We start from the raw sequence: 12,612 nt of genomic DNA, 5'->3' as shown, positions 1-12,612 counted from the left end.
ATTCGAGCGAGAAGCAAAAAAGTAGCTTATTCAAACGAAGTGGCAAGAAAGTTTTGACGCGCTGAATTTAGGTTGGCAACGCAGCCGTAAATGATAAAATTTTGTTTTGTATTAGAGCAAAAAAGAGAAAAAAACAATTGAGCTAGAGTAATGATTTTCATCCATTTCCAATGCGAGCAAACAAATCAATCTCGCCGCTATTTCGACTCAATATGCCTCTTATGGAGAACTTTGTATGTTCTGAGAGGAAAGTAGAAGTTATCGGCTTTACATAACTTTGAATTAAATGTTGAATGTTGAATTTTGAAACAAAATGTTATCATTTACGTCTGCGTTGCCAACCTAAATTCAGCGCGTCAAAACTTTCTTGCCACTTCGTTTGAATAAGCTACTTTTTTGCTTCTCGCTCGAGTTAGATACCTTTTTGCCGCTGCGCTCGAGTTAGATACCTTTTTGCCTCTGCGCGCGAGTAAGTATCCTTCTTGCTACAGCTTGGAAATAGATACCTTCCTGCGCTGGGGTGACGATATATGCTCCACAACAGTTCGGGCCAATTAATACCGTTCAAATGTCAGGCGTCGCTTTGTATACACGCCTATGCATGCACGCGCGCGCGTTCTGTGTAGCGTAGACTGCGTGGCAGTGCAGCAGCTTGTCAAGCGCACTCGACACGACTTATATAAGGTCTCGGAGAAAAGCAAATTTAATCTGTAATTCGAGAAAATTGAAATCGCCACTTTGGCCGCCAGCTTCGGTATTTTCCGGAGCGCGAGAGAGAAAGAGATGCGGCGGAAAAAGTGGCACACGCCCTACCAATCGTCTTTTCATTTTCATGCAAGCCATACACCTAGCTATATGAAGCCACCATGTACTCACACGCTCGCGTCTATGCGAAGAGCTCAAAAGGAGAACTTTTGAAAGAGCCTGGAAATACGCTATATGTATGTATGCTAGGAGCCGGCAAGCGTGCACCGAAAAAATTCCTTGCGCGTATATTGCTTATCGATTTTGCTCCGTTTCAGCGAGCGCAAATACACACACACACACACGCACATACCTATACAGACGCGTCACCACGACATTAACGCGCCACCCATTATTGCATCAAAGACGTATGGGATTTTCTCCTTTTTATACGGATACTTTAACGCGATATTAATATGACTCGAGCGATGATTCGCGAGAAAAAATATACATCGGCTATTTTCACTTTTCAATAAATAATGACTCTGCGCGAACCTGTCTGTTTTTTTTTTTTTTTTTATATACGTATGTACAGTTGAAGTTTGCTCGCGCACTGAAGCAAAATTTGCTGAGATAAACCGCGCGACCGAAACTTCTCGATAGGGTTGCAAGAGCTAACTCGAGAGAAAGAAGGCGAAAAAGCTCTGCAGAGGAGAAAAGAAATTTCCCGTCCACGCACCTACATATAGAGATATCGGCACAAACCTCGGTGACTTGCGAGAAGTGCAAGACTTTTTTTCAGAGAGAAGCATTTTCCGAGCTTTAATACATATTTCGCTCTGCGGGGGCGCAGAGACTATAAGGAAAAGAAAAGTCTCAGACTTGATTTTTATCGGATGCGAAAGATGAGATATGTACACGCTGAGTGAAAGTTCCGATATTTAGGACGATGTTTTTACCTTTTTGTTTTTCGCATGAACGAAACTCGAGTAAAAAATGAGCTAAGGCATTCTCGCGATAAAATAATGAAAAACTACAAATAGTGCGAGTGAATTTTCGACTTTTTTTCTATTTTAAAAATATGTTCTGTTCGTCTATGCATAAATTTTACTCGAACGATAAGAAATTAATGCAGCTGTACAAGCCCTATTTTACTGCATTGAATTCTCAGTGGCTCTTTCAAGTTCTTTGTAATGAAAATCGCATCGTTTTTACTCGCGCAGAAGAGGAACGAGAGCTGCAAATAGCAGAAAGCGAAAAATAAACACTCGAAAGACATCGACATGTTATACGTTTGTAAGTTTCAAGCTCGCGCGCGCCACTGAAATCGTTCTTAATTATACACACTCCTTGGCTTGAACAGACAAATTAGTATCTTCTTGTGTACGTCTGCAGGCCTTTGAAATTCGAAATGTTTCTAGGATTATATATAGACCCCGGCATTGAGGTATTTTATTCGCAAAAGATCTCCTCGAATTTTCAGCCGCTTTCATATTCTGTACAAGTTTTTACATTAATACCAGCTCGAGCCAGTTCGTAAAGCTACAAAAAAATTGCATTAAGCATTCGAAATAATTAAATTTATTTTTTCTCCGCTACCCGGACGATTCTCGATTTCGCGCGACGCACTCGAAAGTTGGTAAAAGTTGGGATGCGAAGTGCGACGCAAAGTCCACGGCTCACGAGGGACGTGTAACATGCAGCGCACTGACTCGCAAATGATTCGAATGTTTAGAGCTCGAGCGCATCAGTCAAATGCGTATTTTGGTACGTTTCCAACGAGCTGTGCGCGTTGAAACAAAAATTCAATATAGCCGCGACAAAAGCGCCATTTCAAGGATGTTCCTCGGTGGCCCGTGCCAGCGCCGCGGTAAATTGCGAAACGGGTCGTAGATTAATTTTTGTCACATAAGTACTGCTTGCTGTTGTTGCTGTTGTTGTTGCGACACAGGATATTCCTCTATAGAGCCACGTAAGAAACCAGAAACTTGGATGCGCTGTGTAGGACTTTTTGCTCCTGCAGTGCCGCGTCGCAGCGCACACTGACTCGAACTACTGGCGCGCGCTAAAGGGCTTGTATGCGGCTACATTGCGGGCACTAATTAACGGCCGCCTGTTAAGTTGCGGACCTCGGGCACGGCGTGCGTCCCAGCGGTGGATTGGTTTCAGCTCGAGAAACGCTGGAGATGAAGAAAAAAACTATACTCCGATTCTTTCGCTCGTTCCCCCTCTTGTCTAGACGATATATACACGAAAAATAGCTCGTTCTTCGAGGACGTTCTAAGCGATATGGCGGTATTCAAACTCGGCCGTAAAAATTTTAATACACAAAAAAAGGAGAGACTTTGAATATAAATACAGGCAGGCGGGGGGAAAAAGAGGGAAAAGGGAAGAAGAGAGAAAGAGAGAAAGCTCTGAAAATAATGTGGCGTATGCGTTATCGTAAAAGGCTTTATCCCTCCTCCCGCTACAACGTATGTAGAACGTATACGTACCTTTTCTCCGCTATCGCTGGGTAGGTAAAAAGTAAGCACCGTGAGAAACGATATTCCCATGCATGGAATGATGATGTTGACCGTGTAGAAAAGTGTTTTCCGGCGCATCGTTATGTTAAACGTGATGTCCAGATAAGGCTCGTCGCAACACGTGTAAAACTTTTCGTTCCTGCGAGGAAGATGCATATAAATATCGATTAGTAGGCAATATCGATAATTCCTCCTCCTCCTCCTCCTCCTCCTAGTCTCTATACATGCAAATAATATACGTATAGGGTAAGTTCGAAATTGGTCAGACGAGCCCGCATACCAATCGCTCTTACGCCACGAGCTGCGGAGAGTAACGAATTCTGCGCGTTTCATTATTATAGAAATTGTTCGGGCGCGTTGCAGATATCTCGCGGAGGACGTTTTTCGTACGTCAGCCGAAGTATGTGTGCGTGCCAGACTCGTGTTACACCTACACATGCGTGGATAACAAACGACATTTAATTAAATTCAACCACGGCATATATTGACAATTCCGCATTTTCGAGAGCAATGTTTAGAAAAGATCGTCGACGAGCTGCACGTCCGTCTCTTTCGAACTGACCAGCGTTGCCGGTCCGATTTCGTAACTAGAACAGTACGAAGCTGTTAATAAATCAAACAGCTGCAGCAGCGTCGAGAATATAATTCGCTGTAAGCGTTCTCTTTCGGAAAATTCAGCGTAACCGCGCGCTACAGCTCGGACAAATTATCCTCGTGGCTTCCGTCGTTACGAGAGCTCGACCAACCCAAGCTTCTTTGTTTCCCTTATACTGTGTGTACATTTGCAGTTCCATTATTTTATTAAGCGCGCTCGCGGCTCGAGCTTACCTAACTGCTGGAACTTCGAGTATGTCCCACTCGACGGACATGTAGAACTCGGACAGATCGACGCCAACGTCGACGATGTTGCTGCCCGTTTTTTCGTCCATGTGCCTCAAATCCACCTGCGTGGCCGTGTGTTGAAAGCATAGGAAATTTGCGCACAATTAGTAAACTTCGAACGCGAGTCGATATGCGCGCATTCGTATTATATGCAAGTAAAAAAAGTAACGCAAAAAAATAGGGTTTTAATGATGTTTGTTAATGTTGATGTTGTTTGTGCTTTCGCGTACGTGCCAAATAATTACAATGGATATACGCGGTAGCATCGATGTAAATCATTTCCGAGTCGCTGCAGAGGGGCCGTTCGTCATAGCGATGTTTTGCAAGCGATCAGCCGGTAGTAATGGCTTTTCTCGATCTCTCGCGCACTATTGGAATAATAATAAATAAGCGAAAACGAACGGCACCTATGCCGACCAACAGAAGGGATTCTCTCTTTTTTCAATGAATTTTCGCGAATAAATCCTACGATGTTCGAATGTATTTTTAAATCACAACATCGTAACGTTATCCCACCTTTTTTCGCTTACTTTCGGAATTTTTTTCCAAACTCGAAAATCTCGAAAAATTTACGTCTCGTCATTAATTTTTTGCGAGAAAAGAAGCGTCGAAAAAATGAAAGATCGTGCGTTTATTACAACAATATCGAGCGCAATGCATGTAATATTTATTCAATTAATTTGTAACAAAAGGACAATAAAAAATGTGTCATTAATTTTCGATCACACCATCGTGCCTATTCTACCGCATACATGATGTATATAAAAAAATTACGTGCCTTTGTTGCTCTTGTCACGAAAAGCTCCGCAGCAGCTACAGGATATTTAATATCAAAGCCCATTAATAAAGTTCAATGGGACCGAGTACGCGAGTGTCGATGACACTTCAAAGTGTCATCTTGGCTTTGCTCGTTTTTCTTTGTCCTTTTTAAAATGTCTTCATCGAAAAAAGGCATGAAGGTCAATCTGTTGTTTTTTTGCCTTCTCGATAGGCAAGTCTGTCAAGTTTAATCGATACTGCGGCAGCTTTTCGCTATCGACACGGTCGCAAAAACCTCGGAGAAAACGCAAGTGTCGTCGACAAAATCACAATTTCGTCATGCAATTGGAAACCGTCAACGACACGACGGATTTCGTCCTGCAGTGTGCGACGTGCGTGTGCTAGTGCTTGTGCTATCTAAAACTTAATAACTAAAGCTCCAACGCTAAAAGAGACAAGGAAGGAAAATTGCCAGGCGTCGCGGAATGTGAGAAGGTATTGATATACAAGTAGTGTGAATAAAATCTTGAAATTAACAACATCCATCCACAATTAGCCTCCTCTACAAATTATACAAACTACAGGGTGATAAATATCAAATTGTGACGTGATGTAATGAATAATTTAGGGTTGCCATTGCATTACAAAAAATAGCGTCCATGAGTGCATAATTCAGCTGATGTATGTTAAGGAATAGGAAGTGAAACACATGTTTTATAAGTTTGATTTATAGGGGGTTGGTGAGGAAACAGAGAAAGAGAGAAAGAGAGAGAGAACACAAACGTAGGGTGGCGAAAGTATTAGTTGTAATCATTCGTATTAGATAATAACGAGTAAGGTGTTATTTTTCCTTCGGGGATATATAGGGATGTTCATTTCTGCAGTAATCATATAAAATCGTAGCGATGAGTATAAAAAAATGTCCTTTGGATTCGCTGAAAACTGTCACCTCATCATTGGCTAGACAAAATATGTGCCCATTGCTATCCGTTCATTGACGTCACGCGTTTTTAATTTTATATTTTTTCCCTTCTCTATGTGATAGTATATCACTGGTCTGGATAAAAATATAACTTGGTAAATAATCGTCTCTTCGTATTTAGATATGGATGTTTTTTGTCGTTAACTTTTTATTGCCGAGATATGAAAAAATAATTTTTGGTATGTCACATCAAGTTATATAGCTTTCGTGCTGTAAGATATTTATTCTAGGTTATTTTATCTTTATGATATAAGTGGTGCTCGTTATTTTATGTATAATATAAATAAATAGCAGTGCTTTTTTCAATGTTATTACACATCATGTTTCATATTATGTGAAATACCACACTAAAATTTGCATAGTAGTGAGATTGCTAGGTGAACATAATGACTACTTTACGACTATGCAATGTCTAATTTTTTTCATAAACGTTTTGTACAATATGTATATTTTGCATAATCTCTATAAAAATACAATTATCGTCATTTTTTCATTTAAAATTTGATATTAATCTTTGAGTTTGATGCGATTATATTGAAAAACTTTGATAAATAGAATAATTTCGAAGCGTCGACGTCGCTGCTCGATGCGTGTTGAACTCAATTATCGTCGGGTAGATAGACTCTTTATTTGTGTGATAACTATTTTTTCAGAAACATGGTAATTGGCTTCGCGAATCCTACTTGATAATTATCATTATTTAACTTAATTTAAAAATTGTTATTATTATACTTTTTTTGTTTTGTTTTTAATGTTAGTTATCATTCGATTACGATAAAAGCATTTTAATGTATTTAATTTTAAAAATTTATAGTATTTTGTTAGATTATGTTTTTTTATGATTTTGAGCCTCTCTGAAGTCATAGCAATTTAATATGTTTCGCATCAATTGAGAGTGAAAACTCTCGATTCTTTCCACGCAATGGCAACGTAAATTTGAGAGAGAAAAAAGAAAAACGGAAAAGTAAGTTGAAAGGATTAAGTGTGAGGCTGTATTGAAGAAAGTTCATCGTCCCGGAGGGGGAGGGGGGGGAGAGGGAAGGTAGAAGTGGGTGTGTGTGCGGCGGTCGATCGATTCACGAGAAGAGCCGAACGACTACGAGTCGACTTAAAAGTTACATGTACACGTGCGAAAGTGTACATGTCTGTATACCTTATATATATATTCACGGCTATTAGAGAAATCGGATTAAAGCCAGAAAGTACGACAACGATTCTTCGTTGACGTATATATATATATAGTATACACGTGGATTTTTTACTCCACCTTGATTTATACAGATAGATCCTGGCATTTGTCGTGTTTGTACCGATTGGTTCGCCCTACTGCAAAGGCCAAAATGATCAAAGTATCTCGCAGCCGTGTCTCATCGTCTCGCAGCTAAGAGTTTTACGGATTTATCTTACTTTTTCTTTTTCGGCGAGACACGCACCTAAATTCGTGTATAAAACATTCGAAATAAATCGCTTGGAAGCTCGCGCGAAGTCTTATCCGTCAAAATGCAATCTCGAATCGTCATCAGTTTTGATGCGCTGCTGTTGCAATGGCTCCTTTCATAATAAACACAAGTCATACCATTTTTTTCCTCTCTCGCTCTCTCTTCCATCCACGACAATTTTTTTCTCCCCCTTCCTCTTATTTTTTTCTAGCAACGCCCGACCCTCTTATTTCGCCCGATGTGAGTAGTCGCGCGCGCTCACTCTTTCTCTGCGCCTGGGAAGAAAATTGTGTCGGCTGGACTATATACAATTCGCTTTCCGTGCCGTTGGAAAAGTCACCGCGACACAAAAGGACGCGCGAGCTGTGACGGATGGTTTTTTATTTCACGCTTTTGTTAAAACCACGCGCATGCACGCTCGCAAGCACACACACATTTTGGACTCTGTTTCTTCGCGGCTGGAACTTTTTCGAGAAAAATGCACTGCCAGAGAGGGAGACGGAGAGAGAGAGAGAGAGAGAGAGAGGGAAAGTCAAGAATGAAAATTCACAAAATTCAATTATTTTTTTTTTGTCGTCACGCGAGCAAAAGTTTTCATTGCTGGCGAGAAAACAAATATACGCGCGCGCGCGGCAAGGACTGTAAGTAGAATATGAAACAACAATTTGGCATAATCAACAAGTCGTCGACGAGGCTAAGGGAGCAATTATTGCCACCGCCACTTTTTGCCGAATTCCCTGGATATTAATGTAGTCGAGCTCAAGCTGCAGCACATACGTACACATCTACTTTTATGCATCGTACGGAGGAGAGCGAGAGGGATTAAAGGGTGGGGTTTGCGCGCGAGACTGCAGAAACTGCAGAGGCCAGGCTAACGGGTAGTAGGGGCCTTGTGTAGGCGATAGGGAATGATTTATTGCTAACGTTCGGGCGCGGCCAGTAGGCGCTAAATTATGGCGAGAGACGGAAATCCGAGCTCGTGCTGGCTAGAAAATTATACTTTCTCGCTTCCGGTTACAACGGCTCTCTCCTGCGCTCTCTCTCCCCCCTTATAACTGCAATTCTACTCTCTTTCTATAGATCTGCGGAGCACTAAGTTTCGATATCGTTTTTTTTTCGTTACTTTTCTATTCGTTTTTCAATGTATAAAACTTTGCGCAAATTTTTTATTTTTCCGATTCGCAATACGGCTCTTGGGTGCGATGATACAATCAGCCTAACGAATACGGACTTTTATTTTTCCAGAGGCAGTGGCTGCAATAGCAGTAGTACATGGCTACGCGATGGAAAATCACGTCGGAAATAATCTTGACTCGCCTCGGCGAGGTGAAATCGAACTCGAGGCTCTAGTAACAAGATTTACCGTAAATAATTCAGCGTCAGTTTCATCTGACTGGGAAAGCGAGAAATGCAGCTAATTTTCACTGGCGCAGCGCGAGCCCTTGTATTGAGAATTCGAATGCCAGGGCTGCGAAGGATGAGAAGAAACGAGAGAGGAAAAGCAAAGGCTAAAGGAAATTAAGTGGACTTGTTAGATTTTAACGCAGAAATTGATTCGAGGCAGCGTTGATAAGTTTAGAAATCAATCCGTTCATTTATACCCGAGGGATTGCACTTGTCTGGCTGTGCACAGAACTATTAATTTTAAAAAGTGTCGTATGTTTTTTTCCTCACAGCTCGCAGTGAAAATATCACTGTTTAGTCGTACGTGACGCAGCCAGCCCAATTGTTATATATTTCTCAGCCAAGCGTACGTGCACTCGCGCGCACTACACGGAAATCAGTCGTAGCAAATCAAGCGAGTATCCACCAGAGAGAAAACCTCTCTCTCTCTCTCTTTCTCTCTCGCTCGCTCCTCTTGCCCTCCTCCCGTGCTCTCAATGACTTTGTCATAAGCAGGTGCAGCCGTTGACTTAAAAGCCTTTTGAGTTCCTCGCTATACACATAACGTGTCACGCATCATTGGCATTGTTCATTATGTACAACGGTACCTATTTCCCCCTACCCCTTTTGTACACCCCCAAGAGAGAGAGAGAGATCGTTATCGTGTACATGCGTATTGCTATTGGCTCTTTTGAAATTGCTCCGTATCCATGATGTACATAGAGCTACGGCGGGCGAGAGAAAAAAGACCCTTTAGAATGAGCAATTTTACAATCTTAATGAGTATTTTTTTCAGTTCTCATCGATTCGATGGGAATAGCAAAAGAAAGAGCCACCGCGCCACTCGAAATGGAGGAAAATCGAAGGAAGCAGCGCAATCCAACTCTTCTTTACTCTTCTTCTTTTTTATTTAGCCTCGAAGAGCATTTGAAAGTTTACCTTTGCCCGAGTATAAACAAACTGCGAGCACAAGGCGAATAAAAGTTACGATTTCGCTCGGGCGAACTGTTTTATAAGGTTAACTTTTATTTTGAATTCCAATGAGCCGATAGAAAATGATACTCTGATCGTAGCCGCGAGCTCGAAATACCTTAAATGGTACAAACGCGGCGCTCTCGAGGAGTAGGAGGACTTTCTCATGAATATCGACGCATAATACTTTCCTGCGTAGCACTCGTATGCATCGATACGAGGATTTATGCGTTGGCCATCGATACCTGCCATAACGTAGCTTTATACGTGTCATTCTTTTCCGTCTGAAAGTTCGATACGGCTCGGTTGATGAATTTCACTTGTTTGAGTGTACGCGCGGCGGTGGCCGTGTCTATACCAGTCGTACGGGTATATATAACATTTTTCAGCCACATACATTTGGCTTGCTGCTACTCTCTGCGAGCAGTTGTATGGAAAGCGCAGATAGTGCCATTTTGCGGTTTCGAGCTTCTAGCGAGATTACTGCCGAGGCTAATAAACATATTATACACATTGTAGTCGAGTGAGTACGCGTGTATGCCACTGCCGCGCACCGCTGCTGCTGCGGTACCAGCAAAGACTCAATTATTATGCTTTGAATTTTGCTCTTTTGCGCTCTCTTTTTCGCTCTTTCTCGCCTGCTCGACGTACAATAAGCTCGCGAAATCGAGAGAAGCAATTTTACTTGGGATTAAAAGAATTAGAACGGTGGAAGGAATTATTTTTCCCCGCAGCTGCGTAATGACTCGCTGGAGCCAGATAAATTGCAAGTGGAGCTTATATAATGCGAAAACACACACACACACACACACACCCCGTACAGACACGGAAGAGCTTACGAAAAAGTGCATAATAACAGACGAAGAGAAAAAAATGAAAACAATTTCGAGACAAATTAAACTTTGGCTGATGGAGAACGAGACGGAAAGAAAATCGAAATCGGTCGAAAAAAGAACTCGATGTAGCCAAGAGATGATAAAGTCCAATGAATAGCAAGAGAGTGAGGAGATAGAGAAAAGGGAGAGAATAAAGTTGCTGATGCAAAATTGCTAGCATGACTTTGTACAATACGTGATGAAACCCAGCAGCTTCTGATAATCGACTGACTACACGAGTACGAGGACCAAAAAAAAAGAAAAAAAACGAGCGGCTGAGAGAGAGAAAGAAAACTCGATCGCTTGTCTTTTGTACGGTTTGCCAAAATGGACAATTTCATTGTGCATAATAAGAGCTTTCTTTTTTTTGCCGAGGGAGCCTCGGCGCGGAGTTCACTTGAAATTGAGTAAAATCGAGTAGCTGCGCATGGAGCGCAATCGAACTTGTCCCCACGAGTTGTTCGCTCTGCCAAGTATAAACAAGCTTGTATAATTCTACGCAAAAGTTACGATCGAGCGGTTCAATACATTTATCCCGCGCGGATTGTCTTCATATAAATCCAATATATAAGAGCTGCACAAGCCTGCCCCCCTCGAGCGCGCGAGCTTCTCTCTTCTGTAAAAAGTATACACAAGAATACAAGATCTTAAGCGCGTATAAGCGAGGGAGGAGGCGAGTAAAATAGGACGAATCAGGCTAATGAATTCTCGCGCGCGCGGCGGTGGCGGAGCTATTCTCTCTCTCCGAAATAGCGCCGGCAGATCGGACGATTATCGAGCGACCCAGTTTTGTTGCAGCAGCAGCACTAGCAGTAGCAGCGGCAGCAGCAGCAGCAGCAGCAGCGGCAGCAACGGCGTCGGCAGCGAGCGAGAAAGCTGGCGCTTTGTGTCTATGTGTACGTGTGTATTGCAGCTTCTGCAATGCTCGCGCGTGTGAGTATACATAGTATATGTACGAAAAGAAAAAGAGGTGCCGGGACAGCAGAGTCGAGAGCGTTTCCGAATGAAGTTTTCGCTATATATATTTCTGCACTTCTCCTTTTTTTTGGACTCGAGTGCATTAGTATCGTTGCGTTATTAAATGCAACAGCCGGACTTTGCCTTAACGAGAATAGTCCATTTCCGATAAACAAATAAGTTTATACGGAGCCCCTGCCCTTCCACCTTCTTCCAAAGAGCCGGAAACAACTTTTTCCCATCGCTCAAAGCGCCCATCATTCGGCACCCAAGCTCTGATGCTCGTAATAACGCTCTACTCTTGCCAAAAAAGATGTTTGGATGTATATATACGAATAAAACGCACGCATCACCCTTACGCAGCGCGTCGCCTAGTCAAAGTTAAAAGGAAAATGCTTTGACAAAACAACATAAACGCACACACAAACACATTTATGCGTACGTGTATTTTGCGCGTTAGCTCGGTGGGTGGCTAAAAGTCACATGAAAAGATACGTCAAAAATGTACATGTGTGTGTGTGTGTGTGTAGGTAGAAAGAAAAAAAACCAACGCGCCAGCAACAGCGCATATCGCAGATGCTTCAGCGTAGTTAAGCCATACACGCACGCACACGAAACGGTGCCTTCGCTATGCAGTCTCGTTACTTTTTACAACGCTGCATCGTTGCGTCGCGTTATACCGTCTCTTTTAGATCGTATCGATAAGAGCTTCATTTCCTTTCTTCTTTCCAATGATTCTCTGCCTTTGTACGATACTTTTGTGCGCGTTATGGCTTTACTCGTTGCGCGCAGTGATTCTAATGCTGATTTTTTCACCGATTAGCCTTTGTTGTTGTTGTTGTTGTCTTTATTTTTCTAGAGTACATATTTAGAAATGTACTTGATTTTTGTACACACGTGGGGAAAAGTTACAACTGTTGAAATCATTTCGTACTTGGAATCATTTTTGTTTTCCTTGTCAATGGAGCCACGCGAGCGCGTAAAGACGCAAATTGAATTTTTCTGCCAGATAGTTTTTTTTGCGGTGCCTCGTTTCATATGCATGCAGCCTCGCACGTTCTGCATCTTTTTGATCTACACGCGAGAGAGCAACACGATAACGATTTTACCACTTATCGATTTTATACAAAATCTCTTTCTTTTTTCGATACACG

General features: G+C 42.1%; 1 protein-coding gene across 6 annotated transcripts in view; it reads right to left on the bottom strand.

Moving 5' to 3' along the window:
- The window catches only part of LOC106648323 (acetylcholine receptor subunit alpha-like), an 89,359-nt gene that overhangs the window by 20,401 nt on the left and 56,346 nt on the right, over window positions 1-12,612 (bottom strand). For all 6 annotated transcript variants that reach the window (XM_023458619.1, XM_023458620.1, XM_014365096.2 and 3 more), the window contains 2 exons: window positions 4,038-4,153; window positions 3,180-3,348 (listed from right to left, as the gene is read on the bottom strand). In XM_023458619.1, the coding sequence (XP_023314387.1) occupies window positions 3,180-3,348; window positions 4,038-4,153 (285 nt within the window). The remainder of the gene's footprint in view (window positions 1-3,179; window positions 3,349-4,037; window positions 4,154-12,612) is intronic.

Source organism: Trichogramma pretiosum, unplaced genomic scaffold (genome assembly GCF_000599845.2).
Source record: "Trichogramma pretiosum strain Unisexual culture from Peru unplaced genomic scaffold, Tpre_2.0 scaffold24, whole genome shotgun sequence".
NCBI classification, from domain to species: domain Eukaryota; kingdom Metazoa; phylum Arthropoda; class Insecta; order Hymenoptera; family Trichogrammatidae; genus Trichogramma; species Trichogramma pretiosum.
This window is presented reverse-complemented; position numbering and strand designations above follow the sequence as displayed.